Source organism: Phocoena sinus, chromosome 3 (assembly GCF_008692025.1).
Source record: "Phocoena sinus isolate mPhoSin1 chromosome 3, mPhoSin1.pri, whole genome shotgun sequence".
In the NCBI taxonomy this organism is placed as follows: Eukaryota; Metazoa; Chordata; class Mammalia; order Artiodactyla; family Phocoenidae; genus Phocoena; species Phocoena sinus.
The window spans coordinates 117752006-117780004 of record NC_045765.1 but is presented as its reverse complement, the minus strand read 5'-3'; the positions used below and the strand labels follow the sequence as shown (position 1 = coordinate 117780004).

The window sequence follows — 27999 nt, the reverse complement described above, 5'->3', positions numbered from 1 at the left end:
GGGGCGGAGTTAATGAGGCATCGGCGCTCAGTGGGCGGAAGTGGCTGTGGGAGGCTTTAAGGTGCTTTAAATTCTCGCTGTCTTGGGAACTCTGCCGTTTCAGTTGGAGTCGAGCTCTGCGTGACAGATGGCTGTGGACGTGAAGTCGCGAGCAAAGCGTTATGAAAAACTGGACTTCCTCGGCGAGGGACAGGTGAGATTCTCGGGCGGGGCTCGGAGGGCCCTGAGCGGGGAACGCCGGACCGCCTCACACCATCGCGGGTTTTCTCGTGGAAGCCCGCGGACAGGCCACGCTACTCGTTCTGCTTGCGGGAGGCTGCCCAGACCCCTCTTGCGGCCCCTCTGTCCACCCTGGACATGAGACCTTGAGCGGCCTTCTCCGAAGAATAGACTGGAACGAGACGTGGACGGCCCCACCACGCGAGTTTTTTCCAAGAACCCTGGGTTCCTTGCTTCCCCGAATCTAATAAAGTAAAAAAGCAAACACAAACCAAAAATACTCTCACCAACTTAACTTTATTCCTCTTCTTCTCTCTAGTTTGCCACGGTTTACAAGGCCAGAGACAAGAACACCAACCAAATTGTCGCCATTAAGAAAGTGAGTTGCAGTTTGTTTTTCCTTGAGTCTCCTTGAAGATGTGTGTGTATATGGGAGCCGGTGTCTGGCCGTTTTACTTCTCTGGACCGTTTTCTGCTAGTGAGGAGTTACTTAGGTCATTTTCAAAGAAAATAGAATTTCTTAGTGTCTTGTGTTACAACGTGGAACTCGGGTTGAACTTGTGTTTTGTTGCATTCATTGAAATTGAAATGATGAGGAAGCTGTGTCTTATGTTTCTTCTATAAACGCTGACGTTGGAAAAGGGGACAAATACTGCTCGTCTCTTGGGTCCTCAGAACACCTGACCTTTCCAGGTCCCTATTTCTGCCTCACCTGCATCCACTTTGTATATCTGTATTTCCTGAGTACAGGTTTACCATGAAAGGCTTTCGCCAGCATTAATGACATTGCTGCGGTGCGGGTTTTTTTTTTAATGGTTTCAGTAGCTTTTTTACTCGCATTCATTCAAGAAACTTCGGTCATATTTAGTTAACTCTCTATATACCAAGCACTTTCACCCTCATTTTTTCATTTAATCCTCATAAGAGCCCATGAAGTAGGTAGCGTATCTCTATTTTACACTTGAGGTGGCTGAAGCTAAGAGAGATTAGGTGACTCATCAAGATGTCACAGATAGTAATTGCTAGAGCCAGGTTTTAGATCCAGGTGTCCTGCTCCCAGGTTGATTGCCTTTTCCCATACTACGGAAATCAGTAACCTTCTCAAGAGAAGCTGGTTTCTTCACACCTCAGGCCTGTTGGTGGCTTAGGTGACCACCTTCCTTATTATTCCTGTTGCTGCTTTGAATCTTTCTCCTTGAAAATCCCTAATTCCTTTGAAGCATATCCCTCTCATACTCTTAACACCTGCTTCCCACTCTTCCTTTCCACAATCATTCCTGCCATTGTTATCTTTTTTACTTTTTCTGACGTGTCTCATCTCCTTTTCCAGTTTATGTTCTATAAACCAATGCCATAGCTAATCCCTTGTGAAACCCTTAACTTTGTTAATTCTTTCTAAAGTTATTTTTCTGATTCTACCCCTGGTTCACTTTATTCTAGCCATACTGACCTTGCTGTCCCTTGAATACATTAAATTCATCCCAGTCCCGGTATCATTGCATTTGCTGCTGTGCCTTCTGGTTAGTATATTTTTACTCTAAAACCTGAGTAATCATGTAATCAGGAATCATGACTGATTCCTTATCATTTAGATCTCAGTCAAATATCTCCTGTATATACACGCCTTTGCTGGTCATTCTAGCTAAAACAGGTGTGCCTCCCTTCTTACCTGGTGTTCTTTGCATATTTCTCTATTATTATTTCATAGCGTTTATCAAAATCTAAAGCCTTTTACCTATGAGTTTATTTTCTGTTTACTACCACTTGAATTATATTTAGGACTGTGTCTCGTACATTTGCAGACACTCATTAAAAATGTATTGACTTGACTGATATAGTCTCTTCAGATTGGTATAATCTCATTGAATTCTGTGGTTTTCAGAAAATCCTAGTGGGTTTTCTTGTTTGCTTACTTTTATCATAAACTAGGATTTAGAATTCATCCTATTTCTCAGTGATAGACTTGTACCCCTTGAAAGTGACTCATAATGGAATATTCTTTTACATTTAATTTTTATTTCAAACAGTACATCTTTGTGGTTTTATGGAATATAACCGTTATATAAATGAATATATAACCTTTGAAAATTGTGAATTGTTATGTTATACATATGAAACTTATATAATAGTATACATAAACTGTACCTCAAAAAAATAAAGCAGAAATATTTCTCCTTGTACTAAACCAGTTATTTCTCAAAATATTTTTTAAAAAAAAGTCAGTTACTAGACCAAGCATGCCTGTCTCCTCTACCGCTGGTTTTCCACTCCTTGGAGCAATCACTTTCAGCTCCAAAACTGTTTTCTCTGCTATTTACATCCATTTCTTTAGATAGTATGCTTATCATTATTTCTTGAGTGGTCTCTTTCCCTAGTTTTAGACATTTTCTATACTTCCTACTGTAAACATTGGAGATGTGGTGCTTGTGCACCCTCCTTTCCCAACACTCAATTTCTACTCCCACTCATTTACTGACATGTTTAATTTTACAAAAAAAGGGATAGTAAGCTATGTATTCTGTATTCTTTTGCCTATTGTATTTTGGACTTTTAAGACATCATTAATCTACCTTATCCTTTTTAAACAATTGTATTGAATTTATGTTTCCCAATTTATTTAACCAGTCCCCTATGGTAGCCTTTTGGAGCCTTTTTCATTTTTCAGTATTTGTTTTATGTATCTCAACAATATATAGTGTTGCATACTTCTAAACTCTTTCTCTCCCTACACACACACACACACACACACACACACACACACACAGGCACGTGCGCATGCAATATTCTTCTGCAGCTTGTTTTTCTGAATCAGTATTATTTCTGGAATCTTCCAGATGGATACATGTGGATCTGGTTTATTCATGCTCATCAGTGACTAGATTCTCTTATGTGGCTACACTAAAATTGGTCTATCCAAACTCTTGTTGATAAACATTTAAGCTGGTTTTTTTTAAATGTTTTACTTTTATACAGTCCTTCTACAGACATTCTTATACATATGTGAGTTTCTCTAGAGAATGTATCTTTAGTTGAAACCAATTATGAATTGTTGCTGCATAGAGAATACGCAGCAATGTCACCATATGTTGTCAAATTGCTCTCCAAAATGGTGGGATCAGTTTAACCTCCCACCACATTCTCACCATCTTTGTATTGTCAGACTTTGTAACAGTTGCCAATTAGGTGGATCGAAAATGGTATATGGTTGTTTTTTCAATTAATACTTCTCTGATTACCAGTGAGGTTGATCATCTTTTCCTAGATTTATTGGCTTTTTAGACTTTTTCTGTTAGGTTGCCTACATTTTTTTCTTTCCTGTTGATTTGGTGGGGAATTTCTTACATATTCTGGATACTGATCCTTTATCAGAAATTTGCACTGGAGATACCCTCGTTGCTGTAAACAATAAATTACCGATCTGTAATAAGAATAGAAGAGTACTATTCAAGCCAAACTGAGGATTATAGCCCAGAAGACAGTCTGTCAGATAGCTCTGAGGAACTGTTCTGAAGAAGTATGGTTTTCAGCATAATTTATATCTTGTCAGAACAGAAAACATCAAGCATGACAGGGGTACATTCCTTCAAAGTTTCAAAAAAAGAAAAAAAAAGACAGATCAGCCGAAGACAGGTCACCGAGTACACAGTGAGTCAGTATGGCCATGGCTCCCGGGAAGGGAGCCTTATCATCAAAGGAGTACTACTACTGAAGTCCCTGGAAGGGAGGCATTTATCTCTATCTTCAAAATGGACATTCTTTACTTCGGGGACAATGCACCCTTTTTTTTTCAATGGTTAAAAGCAGATGTACAATGTGTGTTTGATAGACCACAAAACAGGCTGTTCTAGTTAGCAAAAAGTTTGTTAAATCATGTATAAGCCAGAATGACTTCTCCATACTTCAGTATGTAAAAATTTTTTCCATCATCATCTCCCAGTCTTTGGCTGGACTTTTAGTTGATTTATGCTATGTTTTGAGGCACAGATATTTAAAATTTTAATCTGGTTAAATTTGTCCATGTTTTTCCTTTATTGGTTCCCTTTTTTGTGTGCTTCCTTACCTCCAGGTTATAAAGAATTCTACTATATTTTCGTCTAAAAATTTTAAAGTATTACTTTTCACATTTAGGTCTTCATTCCATTTGGAATTAAATTTCCTTTGTTGTGTAGTATGGGGATCCAGTATTTTTTCCCCAGCTCTCTCAACACTATTGATAGTATGTCCTTTTCCTGGTGAGTTGTAATGCCAAGTTCCAGTTTCTACTTGCATCTGTTTCTGGGCACACTATTCTTTTTTACTGGTTGACTTTTTTCCCCCCCCATCCCTGCTCCAATACAATAAGCCTATAATTACTATTGCCTTATAAAGTCTTGAAGTCTGGTAAGTCCCACATAGCTATTTTTCTTCAAAATTATCTTGGCTTACTCTGTGGGTCAGTTGAGAAATTTGAAACAGATCAGGAGAATTTGAATATGAACTAGTTATTATATGCTACTCTGGCATTATTATTAATTTTGTTAGGTATGAGAATGGCATTATAGTTATGTAAGAAAATGTCCACATTTTAGAGGTGCCTACTTAAATATATAGGGATGAAATAACATGAAGTCTGGGACTTGAAAAAGTGTATATTGTAGCCAACAAAAAGGGGAGGATGAATGAATGAAGTAAGTATGGCAAAATATTGGTAATTATTGAATCTGGGTGATGAAGTAGATGGCCTCGTGAAACTAGTCTATTTTTTTATTATGTTTAGAAAATATAATAATGTTTTAAATGATCTGTTCTTAGCTCTTTACTTTTCCATATAAAGTTTAGAATCCATTTGTCAATGTCCTTGAAAAATGCTCTTGTACTTTACATTTAGTTCCGTTAAAGAGAATTGACATATTTGACGTATTTATGATAGAGTCTTCCTATCCATGAACATGCTATCTATATTTATTTTGATCTCATTTCTTAAGCATATTTTAAGAGTGCTTTATAGTGTTCATGGAAAGCTTCATACATCTTTGTTGGCATTATTCCTAAGTGCCTTATATTTTTTGGTGCTATAATAAATAGCCTACCTTTAAATTAAAAGTTCTATTTGTATTATATAGGTGGGGGATATTTTTTAAAGTAGAATAGTTGATTTTCTGGAGTAGAATTTTTTTTTTTGTATTCTTGGTTACGTTGTCATTGTATAAAGTAGTTAGCTCTTGTTCTTTAACCTGGTACTTGGTTTTGTGTAAGACTGAACCTGTTAATGCAGTTTGATGTGCTTATTCACAGTAACAACAGTTTAACCATTTTCTATATCCGTCGCAATTTGTAATTTTTCTTTTTGGAAAATGTGGTCCCTGGGAGCATATTGTTGGACACATTAAGCATCTTATTTTATGTGTTACGCGTTTCCTCCGAAGTAGTCTAACTTGAAGTGCTCCTTTTGTTTATTAGCCTCTATGCGTTTAATTATTTGTTCCTCATTTAATCTAACAAAGATGTGTAATTCAAAACTTAAGGGGAAAGGAATGATAGGTACTTGATCCTTTCTTATGTTGTTAATTTTGCCTTTCTGATTCATGATTCCCACTCTCTTCTTGCCTACTAATACTAGCTACATATGAGTTGCTACATATTTTTGCTATAAGTTTTTTTTTTTAAGAATTTTTTAAAATTTTAATTAATTAATTTATTTTTGGCAGCTTTGGGTCTTTGTTGCTGCGCGGGGGGCTTTCTCTAGTTGTGGCAAGCGGGGGCTACTCTTTGTTGTGGTACGTGGGCTTCTCGTTGCGGTGGCTTCTCTTGTCGCGGAGCACGGGCTCTAGGTGTGCGGGCTTCAGTAGTTGTGGCACTCGGGCTCAGTAGTGTGGTTCGCAGGCTCTAGAGCACAGGCTCAATAGTTCTGGCACACGGGCTTAGTTGCTTCACGGCATGTGGGATCTTCCTGAAACAGGGCTCAAACCCATGTACCCTGCATTGGCAGGTGGATTCTTAAGCACTGCGCCACCAGCAAAGTCCTTGAAGTGTTTATATATATGCATTGGTCTAAATAATTTAACATATTTCTAACGTGTTTGTTTTTTCCTCTGCCAGATCAAACTTGGACATAGATCAGAAGCTAAAGATGGTGAGTAACTTATTTCATGTAATCTGACAGAACAGGAAAGGTTCTTATTCTCAGTGAGGAAGAGAACAAAGTATTAATTAAAGTTAACAGTGGTTCTGGATAGAGTTATTGCAGGGTCCCAGAAGAGTAAAGTAGACTCAGGATAGAGATAGGATATTTGTGATTTTCACCATTTGGGTGTTCAGAAGAATATTCAAGTCACCTAAGTAGATGGAAGACAGCAAGGTTATTAGTGACTTGTCTTGCTGTCTTCGTTACTGCTTTAGGTGTTGTTACAAGCCATTGTTTCTTCTTCTTCTGAGCTTCTGATTACTTTGAAAATTCAGGATTCATGGAAGTATACAAAGCTTACTATAGAATAAATGTATGGAGGGGAAAGATTTTTTTTACCCCTTCTTCCAAAGCCTTATTTGCTAGAGTGCTAAGTCCTATTTAGTCATCAAGAAATAGTTCCTGTGTAAAGGATCTATCATCTCTGTAATAACTAGTACCAGATTTTATTTTAAATGTTGAGTTCCATCCTTCACATTGGGCAAAATGGTATCTAATCACTAGTTTGCTGTTAGCTGAAAGAATCTGCCACTGATATTCATAAGGCAAGAGAAGGGAGCCATTAACTTCTCACCTATATGCTACACACTTGTGTACATGTTGTTCCAGCAGTCTTCAGATCTGATATCTCACAGATAAAGTGAATACTTTTTTCACCATTTATCATAGTCTGTGCTAAGCTATTTTAAAAATAAAGCAATATAAAATGGAAACATATGTCATAAAAATTGTTATTTTTTTCCTGAGGAATAGTCATCGCTATTTCATCAGACTGACCTTTCCCAAAAAATACGTTTACAAGAAGGTTTGAGATTTCAGAATTATTTTTCACTTTTTTCTTTGCCTTTTTATGTAGGTATAAATAGAACAGCTTTAAGAGAGATAAAATTATTACAGGAGCTAAGTCATCCAAATATAATTGGTGTGAGTATGATCTAAGTTGTTTCTGGGATTTGGGACCCTGCCTTTCCTGAATGTGGTAGATGTTGATTGAAGGCTCAGCAAAATAAGTTGTTCTAGATGAGCCTTGCAAAAAGGCTGAAATTTATTTTCTATCCTAATTGTTCTTGTAGGCAGTGTCTTAAAAACTATACAACTGATGAAATAAATTAAATATTGGCGTACAGGCTGATTTTCTCAGAGATCATTTTGAAGCCTAGAGAGCTCTAGCATATGTAAGAGCTTTAGCAAGTTCCCTTGAACTCTGTGCCATAGTCCCTACCTCATAGCGTTGTTATGAGACTGAATACACGTAAAGTACCTGGGATAGTGCCTGGCATAGAGAACACGCTCATTCAATGAATGATAGCTGCTGATGCTATTTGTAGGATGTTCTTAAGTACCAAGTTTGGGAATTTTTCTAAATTGGAGACTTAAATGAGGTTTTCATTAATTCATATCTTTATTATAACTCCAAAATTTGGAGGGAGAGGTTAAGTATTTAGTGATTTTGTTTTTAATAGTAAGGTTTAGTATCCTGTGCTTCAAAGTACTAATTCCTAGCCAAAAAAAAAGATAAATATTAAATTTAATAAAATTATTTAAACTTTACAGAGAATTATCAACAATCCAAATGCTTGTTTAAGTTTTTAAAAATTACTTTAGTACTGTCAAGTGTTTAATAGAGAATCACATGTTGATTTTTTTAAAATTTTGCTTTGCAGCTCCTTGATGCTTTTGGACATAAATCTAATATTAGCCTTGTCTTTGATTTTATGGAAACTGACCTAGAGGTAAGATTAAAATTCCTGGAGGAATTTTTTTTCTCTTTATCAAAAGAGAATCTAAATGTTTATTTTCTACCTTTGAAGATACTAGCAGTCAAAAGAATGCTTAATTTTGTTGAAATCTAGATGTGTTCTCCAGTCAAAGATCTTCTGAATCATTTAGCCATATTTCCAGGGTTAAATACAAGAGTTGGATTTCAATAGCATTGTGTCTACCAAGTTCCCAATACCTTATTGACATTCCTTTTTCGAAAAATGAGTGTTTGGGTTCGGAGGATTTGGAACTTCTTTGTGATATTATCACAGAATATCCTTTTGAAAGCCAGGTTTCTTTTTGAGAAAAATAAAATTTTATACTTTTCATTAATATTAATTGAATCTCAGTAATGGACATTCTAAGGATGTGGAACAAGTGGAATTCTCATACACTGCTGATGAGAATGCAAAGTGATGCAGCCACTTTGGAAAACAGTTAGGCAGTTTCTTATACAATTAAATATACACTTAAGGTACAATCTAGTAAATACTGCCTCTACGTATTTATTTATCCAAGAGAAACAAAAACATATGACTACACAGATGTTTAGCTTTATTTGTCACTACCCAAACTGGAAACAACCCAAATAGCTTTCATTAAGTGAATGTGTAATCATAAAGTGGAATACTATTTGAGAATAAAAAGAAACAAACTACTAACATATGCAACAGTATAGGTGAATCTCAAATACATTATACTAAACAAAAGAAGCCAGGCTCAAAAAGCTATTGATATTGGGCTTCCCTGGTGGCGCAGTGGTTGAGAGTCTGCCTGCCGATGCAGGGGACACAGGTTCGTGCCCCAGTCCGGGAGGATCCCGCATGCCGCGGAGCGGCTGGGCCCGTGAGCCATGGCTGCTGAGCCTGTGTGTCCAGAGCCTGTGCTCCGCAACGGGAGAGGCCACAACAGTGAGAGGCCCGCGTACCGCGAAAAAAAAAAAAGCTATTGATATTATATGCTTCCATGTATGATTTTTTGGAAAAGGCAAAATTAAAGGAACAAAAATCAGATCAGTGGTTGCCTGGGTAGGGAATCGAGGGGAGGATTGAGTAGAGAGTGGCCTGGGGAGAGTTTAGGGGGTTATGAAACTATGTCTTGATTATGGTAGTGGTTACACAACTGGATGTGTTTGTTGAAATTCATAGAACTGTGAGATTAAAAGCGTATATTTTACCTATTTTTAAAAAAAGAAAATGTGAATTTTTATCTCATATAATGAAAAGTCTAGGAATAAACTGACTTGAGGCATAGTTCACAAATAATGCTAATGTAACACAGTCTTTCACTTTAACTCAGTGTTTTCTCTCTGTTGCCTTGTTCATGGGTAGAATTTCTCAATATAGTGGCCCAGGCACTTGCAGGCTTCTGTCCTTAGAGTTTAATAATCCCTGAGGAAAGAAAGTGCTTTGTTCCCTTTGATTCTAGCATCAATATTTGCCTTGGCTTGGCTCACATATCCATCCCTGAGCTAGTCTGGAAAGCAGGCTGCAGTGTGGTGACTGACCATGCCTGGGTCGTTGTGTCTACCTCTGAAGTCTACAGGTAGTGCACAGTCCTGTTTTAACCACGTGGACTAAGCTGGAAACAGATGGAGTGTTGAATGCTGTTGTCAGAAGGGGCTATGTATCTGGGGGCAAGTGAAAACAACAGATGTTTGCTACATGGATGCCTAAAAACAAAGCAGTAGGACATAAAGCACTGCTTTCTTTCCAAACCAAAGATACTTTCCCTAACCATATAATTGGAGGTTCTGACAGTACTTCCTAAGGAGAGTTAGGCAAGCTCTCTTGAGATTCTCCTCTATGAATAAATCCACTTTATGTCTGTAAATGATTTTATATAGTAGAGTCCATTTGGAATAATAAAGCTTACCCGTATATTGTATGCCTGCTTTACAGGTTATAATAAGAGATAACAGTCTTGTGCTGACACCATCACACATCAAAGCCTACATGTTGATGACTCTTCAAGGATTAGAATATTTACATCAACACTGGATTCTACATAGGGTAAGGTTTTTAACCAAATATTATTGCTTCTTCATGTTGTAGTCAGACTTTATGTAGCCAATTTATTACACAAAAGGTCTGAGTATGTAAATTGTTACAAAATAGAGCTGGGCCATTTTATCCAACCTTCTTCCTCTGTGTGCTCCCTTCAGTTCCACTGCGTGGTGCTGTGAGGACTCTCAATTACTATATGAAACTTAGAAATGGAAGAGACCTAGTCCTTCATGTTTTTCATAGTTGAAGAGCTAAGTTGCTGACCAAAGTTACGTATTTTTTTTCAAGGTCAGCAGCTGAAAACTGACAATAGTATTAGAACCTAGACATTTTGGCTTGAAGTCCAGTGTTCTTTGTGCTGTACTGTTGTAATGGGAAAAAAATAAACAAAACCAAAAACAGTGGGAGTCTGGATTAAATTATGCAATGCAAAAATACCTTTGGAAAAATATTTCTAGTAGCTCTAAAATTCTAGGAAATAATGAAATAAAATTTCTGAAATGGCTGAGTCATTGTTAGGAGCGTTCAGCTACTAGAACAAGGCTGATAATTTAGATAGGTAGATGTTCTTAGGCACCCTATTTAGATGAAATAGCTAAAAATAAGTAAGTTATAGTTAGTAATTCTCATACTTACACTTGGAATCCCTTTTAGGTTATTGCTAATATATTTTTAGCATAGACTGTGAAGACTGTATTCCTCATCCTTATAAGTGCCTAATATTTTTATTTACTGAAGTTCATATATAGTGGGGGTTATTTTGTTTGTTTGGTTTTGTTTTGTTTTTGGCCTCGTGGCTTGTGGGATCTTAGTTCCCCGACCAGGGATTGAACTCAGGCCCTCAGCAGTGAGAGTGCAGAGTCCCTAACCTCTGAACCGCCAGGGAATTCCCCATATATATTGTTACTAAATTAAATAGCAGCAGCTATTTATTGAGTGCTTACTATAAGCCAGTCACTACACTAGGGCTTTTACAGGAAATATTAAATTTAATCCTCACAGCAAACCTGTGAAGTAGGTAAATTGAAGTTCGTGAAATTAAGTACCTTGACCCAATGTCTCACTAAGTAATATGGCCAATCTTATTTTGCTTTGTAGGATTTTATGTCAATAAAAATAATATTGGTGGTTGTTTAGATTTGGGGTGTTACCCCATTTCTGCTAAGTTTAAATTTAAGCCAACTAAATGTATCATTGTGATATTCTTCTCCACCCTGCTTACTTGTTTGTTTAAAACCTCTGTTATATAGGACCTAAAACCAAACAACTTGTTGCTAGATGAAAATGGAGTTCTAAAACTGGCAGATTTTGGCCTGGCCAAATCATTTGGGAGCCCCAATAGAGCTTATACACATCAGGTTGTAACCAGGTAAGGATTCCTTAACTAACTGAAACCTTATATTGTGTAGAATATACACAAATGATTGTGATTACACAGATGAGCATCATTTGTCTTCTCTGAAATTTTGGCAGAGTTCAGGGATTGCTATTGGTATTTTATTAAAAATATAGCCCTTTTTTATATTGTGTATACCTTACCACAGTGAAAAAAATATACAGCCCTTCTTTCAAATGGAGTTGAATTTAACTCAGTCCTCAGAGATTTACCAAGTTATTTTGGGGACTAATTTATACTTCTTATACAGTTTAGTTAGGTAGGTTGGAACTGTAGTGCCTATTCTTGTACATAAGCATGTGATTTGGGGGGCCTGTGTTTATTTTATTGGTCAGTCTTGGTTCCACATTTTATATCATTCAGTGTGAATGAAAATTCTCTAAACAAAGCAGTGCATTTATATTTGGGTTTTGCATATTATTAGTTGCTTCCATTTTCTGTTCATACTTTTTATGTATAAAAACTAAAAATCACATTAAATAGATAGGGATGGTAGATTTTATCTTGTCAGGATGACATTTGTTAATTTCTCTGACTCTTGTAAGGATCTGAGAAGTCATCAGATTCTCTATCCTTTTAAATTACTTTGTCACCTTCCTCCAGATCTCACTGAGTGTCAGTCACCTGAGCCCTGAGTAAAAAGTAAGGGATATAAGTAGTTGTTCATGTAATTTCTGGAAAGATTAAGCCCATCATTCAGGAATACTGAGGACTCAGGAAAACAGGGACCCACATACATGAGTATTGTGTGCCACTGGTTTTCATCTACTCGTTTCTCATACTTTCTCTTCTTCCAAATCACATGCTACTAATAGGTCAAATTAACGTGAGGACTGAGAATTAACAATTTAGATAACCTCGACAAGAGCAATTTTGGTGGAGTGGTGGGATGAAAGCCTGACTGAAACGGGTTTAAGAGGATGACAGAAGAGGAAATGGAGACAGTAAGAACAGACAACCAGAGAATGAGGGGTAACTGTTAGGGGAAGTGGGGTCCAAAGAAGTTTTTGTTTCTTTATATTTTAGTTTATTTTTTAAGGCTAGAAAAAATAATGGTATGTTTGACATTGATGTTAAAAATCTAGTAAGAACAAAAAGTTGATGTAGGAGAAAGAGGAGAGAATTGGAGGAGCAATATCCTTGAAAATAGGCAGGAGAGTGGGGTGTCAGTGCCCAAGTTGAGGGATTGACTTTAAAAACAATCATGGATAGTTCATCTGTAGTTATGGATGGGAAGGCAGATTGTGAGAATACAAATGACTGAAGGTGAGTCTGTAGAAATTTTTTTTCATTACTTGCATTATTTCAGTGAAGTAGGAAATAAGGTCATCAGCTGAGAGGAAGAATGGTGTTGAGGGTTCCTGGAGAAAGAAAGTGTTACTCATCTCAAAGTGGGAGAGTGAATGGACTAAGGGTGTATGTAATTTCCTGGCAGTAATATGGAACTTGTTGGTTTTATAGCCAATTTTTCTTGAGTTAATATATCCATAAAAGTGCATTTCATCATTAGATGATGTTTTGCTGAGGAATTTTCTCTAAGAAATACTTTAATTCCATCCTAAAATGACAGTATTTCTTTTTGTTCTTCAGGTGGTATCGGGCCCCTGAGCTACTATTTGGAGCTAGAATGTATGGTGTAGGTGTGGACATGTGGGCTGTTGGCTGTATATTAGCAGAGTTGCTCCTAAGGGTAAGTCTGGAATTGATGTACACACTTCAGTATTGTTATAGGAATTTGTTTTTATAATTTGTGTAATAATTATCTTCCCAGAAGTAATTCCCAGAGAGGAGTACCATCCTTGGAACAAAAAGCCAACAAACAGGTTAATAAAAAAAAAACACCTCTGCCAAGTACAACCTTTTTATTAATGCTAATGCGAGATGAGATCTCCCACTTAGGACAATAAAGGTTTTATTATAGATCATTCTGTGTTCTGAAATGTAACTGTAATAAATCTCATTGGGCTGTAATATGGTACTGTCTCTACAGTAACTAAAAGTGTTAGGATAAACTTACGTACTTCTGGTACTTTTTTGTTTGGACTGTTTAAAAGTACACTTTAAGAGATACATAATACCAACCACTGCAGGTGCAGCTCTGCATAATTTTAAATATTGTGTGAGAGGAGCGTTTTAGTTCTGTTCAAGCAGAGCAGACATGGTGGTCCTATAGCATTTCTCAAGCTGAGACCATCTTACAATGAGACATCCTCTCCCTTCCCTCACTGTAGAGAAAGATGCCAACTTGGTAAGTTTTCTTTAGCTATGAAGTTTAGCCCTTCTCAATGATGAAGGCAGAGGAGTATTGGGAAATCACACTGGGGCTGAGTGTTTTTCCTTCTTACATTCCAGATTCCAGCCTCTACTCCCCCTCTCCTCAAGCCATGTGTATTTAATGAAATGTGAACCCAAAACACAAAAATACAGCTATTTATTTCCTTGAACACAGAACATAGCTTCTGTACGCCAGAGAGAAGATACCTTCTTAGTTTAGTGTGAGTTCTATGCATCATTTTGAGATGCTCACCCTTCTGAATGCTTGTAGAAGAAACCCTCACATTTAGGCTTGAAGATGACATAAGTAATCCCTGTAGTAATGGGTCCTCTGAATCACCTGGTGTGACAACTATGCTACTCACAAAAACAGAGTTTACTGGAAGGGTACATTTGAGAATCTGTTAACTCTCAAAAGCCCAGTTCATTCATGACCAAGACAGAAACGGAATTCCATAGCCCCTAGTGTTATGACTGATCATTCCATTGAGAAAGTAAGGAGAGAGAGATAGCAGTTGAGAATAAATGGGTTAGAAATTGTGGACCTGGTTGAAGTCATAGTTGGAGTCTTGCTAACCGTTGGCGTCGTTGCTGGAATTATTATTAAGGTTATGAAGGAGTTGACAGGCAGCCCTATTTGGTGAAGAACTGTACCATTTTGCCATATATTTTCCCAGCACAATTAAAAATGTTTCCTATTTTAAACTGTCTCTGTACTCATTTGAAAATATCCTTGGAAATGCTGTCCACACAGTTCTAAATCTGTGGTGAGATTCTGCAGTCCAAATAGATAATAGTTGAAAGCCAGGGTTATTCAGAAGATTTGCTAATATAAGCGTTTAACTTCTTTAAAGTGTTTTTTTTTCTATATAAATTTTATAGAAGGTTTAATAACTAGAAAACAGGAGCAATAATAAGTAATCCTATATCCAACCAAAGTTGTCTATATAGTTTAAAACATTTTAGAAGCAAATTGGTCTGCATTCTGACCTCTGAAAAGGAATTGAGAAATATTTATACTAGTGGAGTATTATGTCGCTAAATAACACAAATCTACTTTTTAATTTATGATCTGTTTATGTTCTTTTTTCTTAATCATGTTATGAGACATAGTGATTAATAGAAAATCTAAACTTGGATATTACCTACTGAGCAGATGCCACTATCTGGTCTAGATAGTTTCAAAGATAACCATTTTAGTTTGTAAATAAGTAGTAGTTTGGGGGAGACATTTTATGCTTTATAGGAAGGTCACTGGGCATCCTATTGGCCTGCATTAGAGCATTCCCTAGAGATGATGTGGTGATACAAAAATTTGATCAACCAGCAGCTGCCTGCCATACTCTTACTTCATCCAGATGGTGAGGATCCAGAGCTAATGGCTTGGCCTGTGGTTGATCTTCAGCCCTCTGACATTCCAATACTTCAGTTTGGCTGTATCAGCTCAGAACAGAGCTTCCATCAGTTTTTGCATAGGCTTCTGGATGCACATGGATGTTAGAGGCTATAGGATATCAGATGTTCAAGAATGTTATTGTTCATGCCTATTGCATAAAAAAACTTGCTGATTTTCTGATATTTGGTTTGTGATCCCTGCCTCTCTGTAAAGACCTGAGAAAGAAAAAATAAATTTCTACAATGTCATTGTTCTTAAAAAGATGAATCTCAACACAATTCTAAAAGAGAAGTCATGAGTAGAGTCATACTGAAAAGAACCAGAGGGAAGTCCCTCTTGGGTTCCTGTACTGTTGAACTCAGTACTTCTCTTCCTCTTAGGATTAATTGGACTCTTTTTCCTAAAACTGAAAAGTTTTCATTCATATGCTTAGTCACAATTGTATTGGTTAAATTCTGGTGTCCTCTAAGAAGCTGTTATAGAACAGGATAAAAGAACAATAAAGGGCTTCCTTGGTGGCACAGTGGTTGAGAATCTGCCTGCCAATGCAGGGGACATGGGTTCGAGCCCTGGTCTGGGAAGATCCTACGTGCTGCAGAGCAGATAAGCCAGTGCACCACAACTACCAAGCCTGCGCTCTAGAGCCTGCGAACCACAACTACTGAGCCCGCGTGCCTAGAGCCCATGCTCCACAAGAGAAGCTGCCGCAATGAGCGGCCCGCGCACCGCAAAGAAGAGTGGCCCCTGCTCACTGCAACTAGAGAAAGCCTGTGCGCAGCAATGAAGACCCAATGCAGTCAAAAATAAACAAACAAACAAACAAATAAATATAAAAATACTGACTAGGACTTGGGAGGCCAAATCATTAAAAAAAAAGATTTATTTTTTATTTATTTTATTTATTTTTGGCTGTGTTGGGTCTTAGTTGCGGCATGCAGGATCTTCGTTGAGGCATGTGGGATCTCTCATTGTGGCATGCAGGCTTCTCTCTAGTTGTGGCATGAGGGTTTTCTCTTCTCTAGTCGTAGCGCACAGGCTTCAGGGTGTGTGGGCTCTGTCGTTGTGGCACGTGGGTTCCAGAGTGCATGGACTCTGTAGTTTGCTGCATGCGGGCTCTCTACTTGAGGCATGCAAGCTCAGTAGTTGCGGCACGTGGGCTTAGTTACCCTGCAGCATGTGGGATCTTAGTTCCCTGACCAGGCATCGAACCAGCGTCCGCTGCATTGTAAGGCAGATTCTTTACCACTGGACCACCAGGGAAGTCCCAGACAGTGGATTTTTTTAGTCAACGTTGCATTGATGCTTAATACAATGAAGACATTTTAAAATAAAGTGATAATTATATCTTGAGGATTTTTAAGATGGCAAGGCAAAAATCTCCCCCCCTCAGAAATTATCTCTAAAAAGAAACAAACATAAATGTTTGAAATTAGGAGGTGCCTATAACCCTATGCCAGAGGATATGAAGCCAGAAATGAAGAAGGCTAAAAGTCTTCAGAAACGGATACCAACTGAACGCAAATTTTGTTTGGCACACAGAATCCTGGAGTTGCTTAGCAATGAGAGTGATCATTGATGGCAATAATGAGGTGCAGGACTAAAAACAGAAGGGTTGGTTGAAAAACCTGTATATTGAGCACTTAATAACAAGGTCCCCGACACGACCAGGTTACTTTCCTTCCCCCAGCTATACTTCCCCCTGATTTATTCCTCCACCAGGGAAAGGTTTATTCTCCAAAGAAACTGAAGCAGGAATCTCTAGACATGGGCATCCTTAGACACAGTGAAGGATGGGGGTGAGATGCCAGGGTGAAAACACAGAGATTACATGAAAGTCTGCACACTAAACAGTAAAACCTCCAACTTATTTCCCTGTTCAGCTCCCAGAACCCTGGCAGCCAGTGTAAAACTCATTTTAACTCGGGTAAAAGATTAGAGGATCCTTCACTGGAAGAACTGAACGGTCCCAGAGAATAGACCCGTAGGTAACTGGCATTAAGCTACCTGTCCAATCTTTCTAGATAAAGGCCATGAATTAACAAGCTCTTTTCATAGATAGAATGCTTTGAATCAGCTTTTTTAGTACCTTACCTTTAAATATGAATGGTTAGCCAGTGATCACCAGATAGTTATCAAGGATTTTCAGGTATTTAATGACTGCTTCCAACATGTAAGGATAACCAGATAATTGGCAAGGATCATCAGGTATTTGATGAAAGCCTCCAACATGAATGACAGACTGAAACAAACTAAAAAAGAAACTTGGAAAAAATAGAAACTATCAGGTAGCAGAAGAAAATTCATCCTCGCCTCCCCACCTGCACCAAATCTTCAGAGAACTGAGAGAATATACTGCACACATAAAACAAGAACATGATGCTCTTTTACTAAAGGAACAATCAAAGAATAAAGTATACTTGAAATTTTTCAAAAAGGATAACTAAAAGCAAACAAAAATAGTAGAAAAGTAAGCTAAAGAACTCTTTCATTAAATAGAACCAAAAGATAAAAGAGATGGACTATAGTAGGGAAAAGATAAGAAAATTAGAAGATTGATCCAGGAGTGATCTTAGAATATAGCAAAGGAGAAGAAAGAAAATCGAGGGTAGGAAATTCATAAGAAAATAGCCCAGCATTGATGGATGTGAATAGGTTGGAAGTGCCATAAAGATTCTGCACAATGAATGAAAGAAGATCCATGCCCAGACACATGGTGAAATTTCAGAATACCAGGGGATTCTTAAGAAAAAGCCTTAATTTCCACAGAGAGAAAAAACATGAAAAGCTTACACGGAAACCAAAATAAAGGATTAGGGAAAAGATGGCATCAGACTTCTTAAAAGCAACATTGAAGACAACAGAACACATTGTGAGGGATCCAAAGTCCACGCATTAGGCAGCTCATTCTAATTTAAATTTCTTACATCAGACAAAAACAGCCATCCTTAAAATCTGGTAAAATTGCAAGCTTGCTCACAAAACTAAGGCTATGATGATGAGTGTCCCTGTCTTCAGATCTCATAATACAATTTACGTTGGTGGTTTGCAAAGTAGCAGAGGTATAAGAAGGTATAAGAAGAAGGTATAAGAAGAAAATGTGAGCATGTCTAAAAAGATTTATGGGGACTTCCCTGGTGGTCCAGTGGTTAAGAATCTGCTTTCCAGTGCAGGGGACGTGGGTTCAATCCCTGGTCAGAGGAACTAAGATCCCACATGCTGCGGGGCAACTAAGCCTGCATGCCGCAACTACAGAGCCTATGTGCCGCAACTAAGACCCGACAGCCAAAAATAAATAAATATTAAAAAAAAAAGATTTATGAAATGTTATTTAATATCCCTTCTAGTTTCTATTTTATTCACATTTAATATACATGATAGCACGCTATTATAAATACATATTTTAAATAGGGTTTATGTTAAGTCTGGGTCCAATCAGAATATAGAAACCACACATGAATTTGAAAAGGGAAGTTTAATATAAAGAATTATTAACTATGACAAGAGGTTGTAGTAATGAGGGATTGACTAACAAAAAATAAAGAGAACTCTAAAGAATATAGGAATAGCAGATATAAAGAGCAGTCAGTCACCCTTATACCTAGGGGTAACCCTAGGACTAAGGACAGAGCACCCAATGAGAGGACACCCAGGGCTGAGATCTAGACCTCTTGAAGAGGGCACAGTGTGGCTCACTGGTTGGCCGAGAAGCTGCTGTAGAGCTGTGCTGAACTTGCTGGAAATCTGTCCTCTTGGATGCTGAGGAAAGCTGTTCAGGGTATTTCAGGTGCTGAGGAAAGCATTTCTCTAGAGGCACTGCTACAAAACCATCTGCAGGGCATTCTAGAGGGAAGCTGCTGGCCTCCGTGCACTGTTGGAACTGAACACTGGAGAAACTGGTCACACTGCAGGAACCTGGTACCGATTCTAGAAGCTGAGAGTGGTGCAGGAGCCTGCCAGGCAAGCCGACTGGAACCAGGAAGCAAAACTTTTCTTCCTGTGATGTCTCTCCAGCATTCTCTACTGACAAAGCTTCACTTGGCAAAGGAAAAATATTTAAAGGGCCCAGATCCATTTTTATGGAGAGTCAAAAAGGATGAATTTGGAGTATATTGATAACTGGCAGAGGTGTTTTTGTTATGTTTTGTTGCTGGTAGAGGTCCACAGTAATAAAAATGTTGGGAGACTTGGTACTTAATTTCATGTCTTCCCACTGATTCTATAAACTTTTTCATTGCCTTTAACAGTGCCAAAGGCCTCTTAACTCACAGAGTAGAGAAAACTCCTTTTTTTTTTTCTTTCTTGTATACTTACATGTCTGAGAAATGAATTGGAAAATAATGTCTTTGTGTAGCAAAGATTTTGATCATTTCTTATCAGCTTACTGACGTTTAACTTATAATTATTTTTTTTTTACATCTTTATTAGAGTATAATTGCTTTACAATGCTGTGTTAGTTTCTGCTTTATAACAAAGTGAATCAGTTATACATATACATATGTTCCCATATCTCTTCCCTCTTGCGTCTCCCTCCCTCCCACCCGTCCAGGCACTGAAAGCACCGAGCTGATCACCCTGTGCTATGCGGCTGCTTCCCACTAGCTATCTACCTTACATTTGGTAGTGTATATATGTCCATGCCTCTCTCTCGCTTTGTCACAGCTTCCCCTTCCCCCTCCCCATATCCTCAAGTCCATTCTCTAGTAGGTCTGTGTCTTTATTCCTGTCTTACCCCTAGGTTCTTCATGATATTTTTTTTCTTAAATTCCATATATATGTGTTAGCATACAGTATTTGTCTTTCTCTTTCTGACTTCACTCTGTATGACAGACTCTGGGTCTATCCACCTCATTACAAATAGCTCAATTTCGTTTCTTTTTATGGCTGAGTAATATTCCACTGTATATATGTAACTTATAATTATTTATCCTCTTAAAGTTGGCCAGTATACCTCTTCAAAGAAAGAATTTGCCAAGAGATTGTTTAAATAATATTGGAATAGAGATGTGTTCTCTTGCCTCCCAGCTTTTGTACCTGCCCTTTTGCTAGGATAGTTTTCTTCTTCCATCTTAGACTTTTCTTTCGGCAACTCTCATCTTCATCTGTCAACTTTCATGGCCACTTCCTGTAGGAAGCCTTCCCTCACCTGTCCAGAGTGGGTTAGGTGCTGTTCCCATATAGGCTTGGATCCTATCCTGTGCTCTCACTGAACACATCATCTTGTAAATACTGCTTTACTGGTATCATCGTTGTTCACCATGTCCACCCCAGGGGAGAGCAGGGACTGTCTTGTTCCCTTGTTTAAATGCCTAGAGCTTAGCACAGTGCCTCTTACATGGTAAGTGTTTATTAAAGATGAGAGGCGTGAATAAAATGGACAGTGTGGTACTCTTTACTTGGATAGCAATGGCAGGATCTAATGCCATATCCAGTATGCCTCAGACTAAATTTTTGTTATAGTTTAGTGTTTTTTATTAAATTAAATTTATAGTATTATTTATGTAACAGCTATCAAAAACTATCTTGAAGTGGCTGCCTCTCACTTTCTTTCAGGTTCCTTTTTTGCCAGGAGATTCAGACCTTGATCAACTAACAAGAATATTTGAAACTTTGGGCACACCAACTGAAGAACAGTGGCCTGTAAGCCTTCATACATGTTCTTTGAAATTTAGTTAGAATTCTGTATAGTGTATAACGTGAATATTACTTAAAGAAATGTACTAATTGTCTTAATTTATTAATAATATATACTCAGGGCTTCCCTGGTGGCGCAGTGGTTGGGAGTCCGCCTGCTGATGCGGGGGACGCGGACTCGTGCCCTGGTCCGGGAGGATCCCACATGCCGCGGATGCGGCTGGGCCCGTGAGCCATGGCCGCTGGGCCTGCGCGTCCGGAGCCTGTTGCTCCGCAACGGGAGAGGCCACAGCAGAGAGAGGCCCGCGTACCGCAAAAAAAAAAAAAAAAAAAAAAAAAATAATATATACTCATTGCAAAAGTTATACAAAGTAAAAGTTAAAATTATGATATACCATCCAGCCTTCTATATACTTATAGCCCTCTCCCATCCCAGTAATTCCCATTCCAGGGTTAATCACTCTTATTTTGTTGTAAAGTCTTGCTATGAGGATGCATACACAAACACATATGCACATATAGACATATAGAGTTGCTTTTTCTTTTGTTCTTTAGCAAAATAGGGATCACACCATACAAATTTTTTTTGCAACTAACTTGCTCTTTACTTAATATTATTGACCTTTTTCTTTTTAAGCCATATAATATTTAATTTTATGGATGTTCCATGTTAGTTTATCAATATCTTGATGGATTTGGGTGTATTTATTGAATTTTCACTAACACAATCAAGATTTTTTAGTATTATAATTTTTTTGTTGTTGTTGGCCACGCTTCATGGCTTGCAGGATCTCAATTCCCCAACCAGGGATTGAACCTGGGCCACAGCAGTGAAAGCCCAGAATCCTAACCACTAGGCCACCAGGGAACTCCCTGTTATTTATTTTTAAACCATTACATGTCTATAAAAAAGAAATACTAAATCTGTGATAAAATTTAAACAAGATTTAAACAAGATAAATTGCTAAATTTTATATATTACAGTTCAGTGAAATTCTCACTTGTTCATTCTTTTTTCTTTCTTTCTTATTTATGTATGTATGTATGTATGTATGGCTGCATTGGGTCTTCATTGCTGTGCGCGGGCTTTCTCTAGTTGTGGCGAGCGGGGGCTACTCTTCGTTGCGGTGTGCGGGCTTCTCATTGCGGTGGCTTCTCTTGTGGAGCACGGGCTCTAGGCATGCAGGCTCAGTAGTTGTGGCTCGTAGGCTTAGTTGCTCCGCGGTATGTGAGATCTTCCTGGACCAGGGATTGAACCCATGTCCCCTGCATTGGCAGGCGGATTCTTAACCACTGCACCACCAGGGAAGTCCCATTTGTTCATTGTAAAATTATAATTGAAGGGGCTTCCCTGGTGGCACAGTGGTGAGAGTCCGCCTGCCGATGCAGGGGACACGGGTTCGTGCCCCGGTCCAGGAAGATCCCACATGCCGCGGAGCGACTGGGCTCGTGAGCCATGGCCGCTGAGCCTGCGCGTCCGGAGCCTGTGCTTCGCAACGGGAGAGGCCACAACAGTGAGAGGCCCGCGTACCGCAAAAAAAAAAAAAAAAAAAATATATATATATATATATATATATATAATTGAAGACCTTTTTATTTTCCTTTCTATTATAGCCTCATCTTCTGGGGAAAAAATAAATACTAGAAAAGAGAAATTTTGATCAGTCTCTTTATCTTCTGGTTAAAACTATAATGAAATTATCTGAAACTGAAACTGAGTTTCTTTTGTGCTGTTACTTCCTCAACTTTCTAATTGAAAGTTGGCTGTCTGTTCTAATTGTGAAATATGCTCTTATAGCTTTCATTTATTGAACACTTACTGTATGCCATTAATGGTAGGGTTTCATAAATTATATTTAATTCTCCCAACAATCCTATTAAGGTAGGTACTGTTATTCCCATTTTACAGATGAGACAACTGAGGTTTAGTGAGGTTAAGTAACTTGCCTGAAGCTACCCAGTGTCAGAGCTAGGGCTGCAGTCTGGGTCTTAGTGACTCCAGAGCCATGTTCATAATATTTATTCTGTACTATTTGACATGATTTTCTAAATAGTAGTTGCTTACTGATGTTTTCCGTGGATTTTTTTAAATTCTTATTTTGATTTACATGCAGAAGGAAATACAGAGATATCCCTTGCACCCTTTACCCAGCTTCCCACAGTGGTAACATCTTGCAGAGTTAGGATAAAAATCACAACCAGCATGCTGACATTGATACAGTTAATATATAGGACATCACCACAAAGAGCCCTTTTACAGTAATACCCACTTTCATTCCACTCCTACTCCTTCCTTAACCTCTGGCAATCACTAATATGTTCTCCATTTTTATAACTTTGTCATTTCAAAAATGTTATAAATGGAGTCATATAATATGTAAGCTTTAGGGATTGATTTTTTTTTCACATTCAACATAATTCTCTGGTGATTTATCCAGATTGTTGGTTGTATCAATAATTCGTTCCTTTTTATTGATGAGTGGTATGAATGTACCACAGTTTGTCTTAACTGTTCACTCGTTGAAGCACATCTGCATTGTTTCCAGTTTGGGGCTATTACAAATAAAACTATTATAAACATGCATGTACAAGGGAATTCCCTGGCGGTCCAGTGGTTAGAACTCTGCACTCTAACTGCCAAGGGCCCAGGTTCCATCCCTGGTCGGGGAACTAACATCCCACAAGCTGCACGGCCAAAAAAATTCACATACAGGCTTTTGTGTAAGCATAAGCATTTATTTCTATGGGACAGATGACCAGAAGTGCAGTTGTTGAGTCATGGGTTGCATATTTAGCTTAAGAAACTGCAAACTGCTTTCCAAAGGGGCTGTACCATTTTTTATTCTCACCAGCAATATATGAGTAATCCATTTCCTCTGCATCCTCTCTAGCATTTGGTTTTGTCACTTTTTTACTTTAAGCATTCTGAGGGATTTTCTCTTCCCTAATGACTAATGAATAGTGTTGAATATCTTTTCATGTATTTATTTGTCATTTGTATAGCTTTAATGAAATGTCTCTTCTTGTCTTTTCCTTGTTTTTTAATTGGATTGTTTGTACTTTGGCTGAGTACTGAGCACTTTATATATTTGAGATACTCGTCCTGTGATTGTATATGTGGTTTGCAAATTTTCTCTTACACTGTAGTTTGTCTTTTCATCCTCTTCACAGTCTTTCCAGAGTAAAAGTTTTTAATTTTGATCAAGTCTGTTTTTATCATTTTTCTTTTTATGAATAATGCTTTTGATGTCAAGTCAAAGAACTCTTGTCCTAACAAAAAGATATTCCTGATGATTTTCTTTTTCTTGTAAGTTTCATAGTTTTGCATTTAACATTTAACTCTGTGATCCTTTTTGAGTTAATTTTTATATGAGGTATGAGATTAAAAATGTCTTTGGAGGGGACAGTGTTGTTTATGATACCTTTCCCTCTGTCAATACCACAGTCTTAATTAAGTAGCTATATATTAAGTCTTGATATCAGGTAGACTGATTCCTCCCGCTTCTATTCTTTTTCAAAGTTGTTTTTAGCTATTTTAGTTCTTTTTCCTTTCCATATAAATTTTAGAATAACCTGTCTATATCTATAATAATTTTGCCAGAATTTTGGCAAGAATTGCATTAAACCCGTATACCAATTTGAGGAGAATAGACATCCTTATGGTGTTGAATCTTCCAATACACGAACATGATGGGTCTCACCATTTATTTAGAGCTTTGATTTATTTCATCAGTATTGTATAGCTTTCAGTATATGAGTCCTACACATGTTTTGTTAGATTTTCACCAGAGCATTCCATCATTCTTTTTGAGTGATTCTAAATGGCATTGTTTTTCATTTCAGTGTCCACATGTTCTTTGCTAGTATGGAGAACTACTGTTGATTTTTTTATGTTTACCTTCCTGTAACCTTGTCTGCTCACTAGTTGTAGGAGTTTTTTAATACATTTCTTGAGGTTTTCTACATAGATCATCATATCATCCGTATGACAGTTCTATTTATTCATTTGAGATCTACATGCTTTTCGATTCTTTACTTACGTTTGAATTATAAAAATATTTTTACAGGACATGTGTAGTCTTCCAGATTTCGTGACATTTAAGAGTTTCCCTGGAATCCCGTTACAGCATATCTTCATTGCAGCAGGAGATGACTTGCTAGATCTTATACAAGGCTTATTCTTATTTAATCCGTGTACTCGAATTACAGCCACACAGGTACTTTAGCATATCTTTAGAATTTCTTAAGATTTTCTGACATTCTTTAAATACCGAAAAGATGTGTTTCTGTTTTGTTTTAAGGGGTAACAAATTTTATTTTTTCCCTAAGCTACAAGCACTATTCAGACTGGTATTAAAGTATATGATGCACACAAGTACAGGAGAGTTTATTCTTGCTTAAACACATATAAATACATTTCTATTTCATAATTAAGTTGCTTTCAAATAGTTCACTAGAGAGGAAAAAAAAGGTTTTTGTATTTGTTAAGGCATTGGTATATTTCAATTAAACTCTTATGTATTAACTAAAATTTTGTGCTAAAATCAGTGCCAAGAGTGTTTTGATTTTTCCGCATAAAATGCAGTTCAAATATGCATTCTGGTCATTGTCACGGTCAGAAAGTGATAATAGGGAGAAAATGGTATAGTCTGATACAACTGTATACTTACAAGAGATTGAAAGGTATTCTAAACAGAAAAACATGGAAACTGAGTTATTTAAAGGAAATAAGAATGAAACTCAAGAAAAATGTGGAAGACCAAGAGTACCTGCTCTTATAAAAGAAGAGAGAAATGTTATCCAATACAAAAATATAAGACCTATAGATTTGAAAAGGTTTTTTTTCTTTGTTTTAAAAACAAGCACACAAAACTGGGGCAGGGACAGGCAGTGCAAAAACGCAACACGGTACAATGATTTGCCTTCATAAAGGAAGAGACCAATTGAAATGTCACAAATCTTCATATCTCACAAAACATATTAATGTACAATATATGAGGGATACAAAGTGGATTTTTTTTCACTTAAGTTTATTACAGACTACCAAATCATTGTTTAATGCATTTACTTGTACAAGCCTTTTCTTTGTAGCAGTACATGCCACATTAATATATATATACTAGATATTTTACCACTGGAATTACTCTTCTAATTTCAAACAAGTAACTCATTTTTACCTTTTCACTCATGCATATATGCATATTATCTCCATCATAAGAAACTTGAGACCAGGTCAGATTATCTAGAAAGTTGTTTTCATTAATAGTAAAACTCAAAATATATAGAAAAATACTAGTTGTGATGACTTACTTGGGTTGTATTTTGATAGAATGAATTTTTTTAATGGGTTTTGGCTTGTAGATATCTAAAAGTTGGAATGTGATACTCTTCTTAGATCTCTATGTAGCTCAAAATTAGTTTAATTTACTTATGGAACTGTTATGATTTGGAAGTTATATTTTATAAATGCAACTCTTCTGAAGTAAGAAATCTCTAAATTATTACTGCATATAATATTATGTTGGCAAGTAGGGGGAGGTATGCTTGACAAATTTATATGACTTCCTTTTGTTCATAAAAGAATTATCCAAAAGGAAATACCTTAAGTTTTTGTGGCTATTGAACAGTACTATGATGCGGATAAAGTATGAACTTGACAACTTTGTCATCTAGAATAAAACTGTTTTTATTGGAATTTTGGAACTAAGTAAAAATATCATATTATAGAACATTGGACTGGTAGTAAATAGAAGTAACCTTGGGCAAGTCCTTCCAAGTAAAATTTCTATTAATCTGTAGTGGATTGTTGGATTTTAATCCATTGTTTCCAACCTATCACATCTTTTTAAAAGCTTTATTTTTAAGAATTTATGTGATTTGGAATTTGAATACGTATAGATGTGACAAATAAACTTGGAAGTTCTTTTTAAACAAGTCTCTCTCTGTGTTTTGAACTACAGAGCCTATAATGTGCAGGGAGATGAATTTTACAATATTTTACTATGGATATTTTGTACTTAGTATAGGCTATTGTAGAAAAATTTGAAGGTAGTGTCTTTTTCTTATAGTAATGGAATTATCAATCAGTCTTAGGCTGCTAGATGTTTATTTGTAGTAATCTGCATGTCGAAATACTTGAAATTAAGTTTGCTTGGGGAGGGGGGTATTCACATAGTATTTTTAATGCTCCTTAAAATTTTGGCGGTTAGCTTTTCTTAAACACAGTTCATATATTCACTTAAAACCTTACTTGCTCTGGTATCTTTTCTTCTTAAAGGCATTGAAAACTAAGTATTTCAGTAATCGGCCAGGGCCAACACCTGGATGTCAGCTGCCAAGACCAAACTGTCCAGTGGACGCTTTAAAGGAGCAGTCCAATCCAGCCATGGCAACAAAACGGAAGAGAACAGAGGCCTTGGAACAAGGTAAAACTCTCATTTTCACAAGAAATGAATTCAGAAAACTCCAGATAGGTAATATATAGCTAGTGACTGAAGGGCAGCTAAGAAATGTAGACTGTGACCTGTTTACTTGTATAAATTTAAATTGGATAAAGTTGAGTGTGGTGTTTTAGCTATGTTTACTTCCATTGAGAATACTTACATCATGCTTTTTAAAAGGACATGGGCACTTTTGAGTATACCTCAGAGTTACAAGTACTGTCCGTGTGCATCCTGCTCTTTTCATAAATTCCTTCTGGTACACTGTATGCTTAATGTTTAACTAGTGCTATTGGAAAATCAAAGCGAGTAAAAATAGAGGTAGTTGGAATGCAATGGCTGGTTAAAATTGCTATAAGATTAAATGTAAACAACCTCATTTTTCCCCCCAGGAGGATTACCCAAGAAGCTAATTTTTTAGTTACAGAGAACACTGGACAATATTGTACTACTGAAGGATATAGTGAAAAAGGCAAAATAGTAAACATTAATTAAATGCTTTAAAAGAAATCTGTAAATATTCTATTCATGTAAAATATGTAAAACTGGGTTATTTTATTAAATGTATTTTAAAACAAACTTAATTCTGATTTTTCTGATTAGAGTGCAACAGTAAGATAAGTTTAATTCTCTGAAATGTAGAGTTGAAAATGCATTAAGGAATTCTTAATAAAAATAACTATCAGTTATTTTAATGATCTGGCCCATATAGC

At 37.0% G+C, this 27999-nt stretch overlaps 1 protein-coding gene across 3 annotated transcripts; it reads left to right on the top strand.

Moving 5' to 3' along the window:
• On the top strand, positions 1 to 27988 carry CDK7 (cyclin dependent kinase 7). Of its 3 annotated transcripts, XM_032628762.1 has the most exons (12): positions 1 to 193; positions 539 to 598; positions 6298 to 6331; positions 7239 to 7306; positions 8047 to 8115; positions 10045 to 10155; positions 11400 to 11518; positions 13136 to 13235; positions 20766 to 20852; positions 24914 to 25063; positions 27124 to 27271; positions 27679 to 27988. In XM_032628762.1, the coding sequence occupies exons 1-12, from the start codon at positions 128 to 130 to the stop codon at positions 27705 to 27707; spliced, it is 1041 nt and encodes a 346-aa protein (XP_032484653.1). In that variant the 5' UTR covers positions 1 to 127; the 3' UTR covers positions 27708 to 27988. The 3 variants fall into 3 exon arrangements, with proteins under 3 accessions (XP_032484653.1, XP_032484652.1, XP_032484654.1); XM_032628761.1 differs by having other exon boundaries at positions 26 to 193; positions 27124 to 27981; XM_032628763.1 differs by lacking the exon at positions 7239 to 7306 and having other exon boundaries at positions 30 to 193; positions 27679 to 27981.
• The last annotated feature ends 11 nt before the right edge of the window (positions 27989 to 27999 follow it).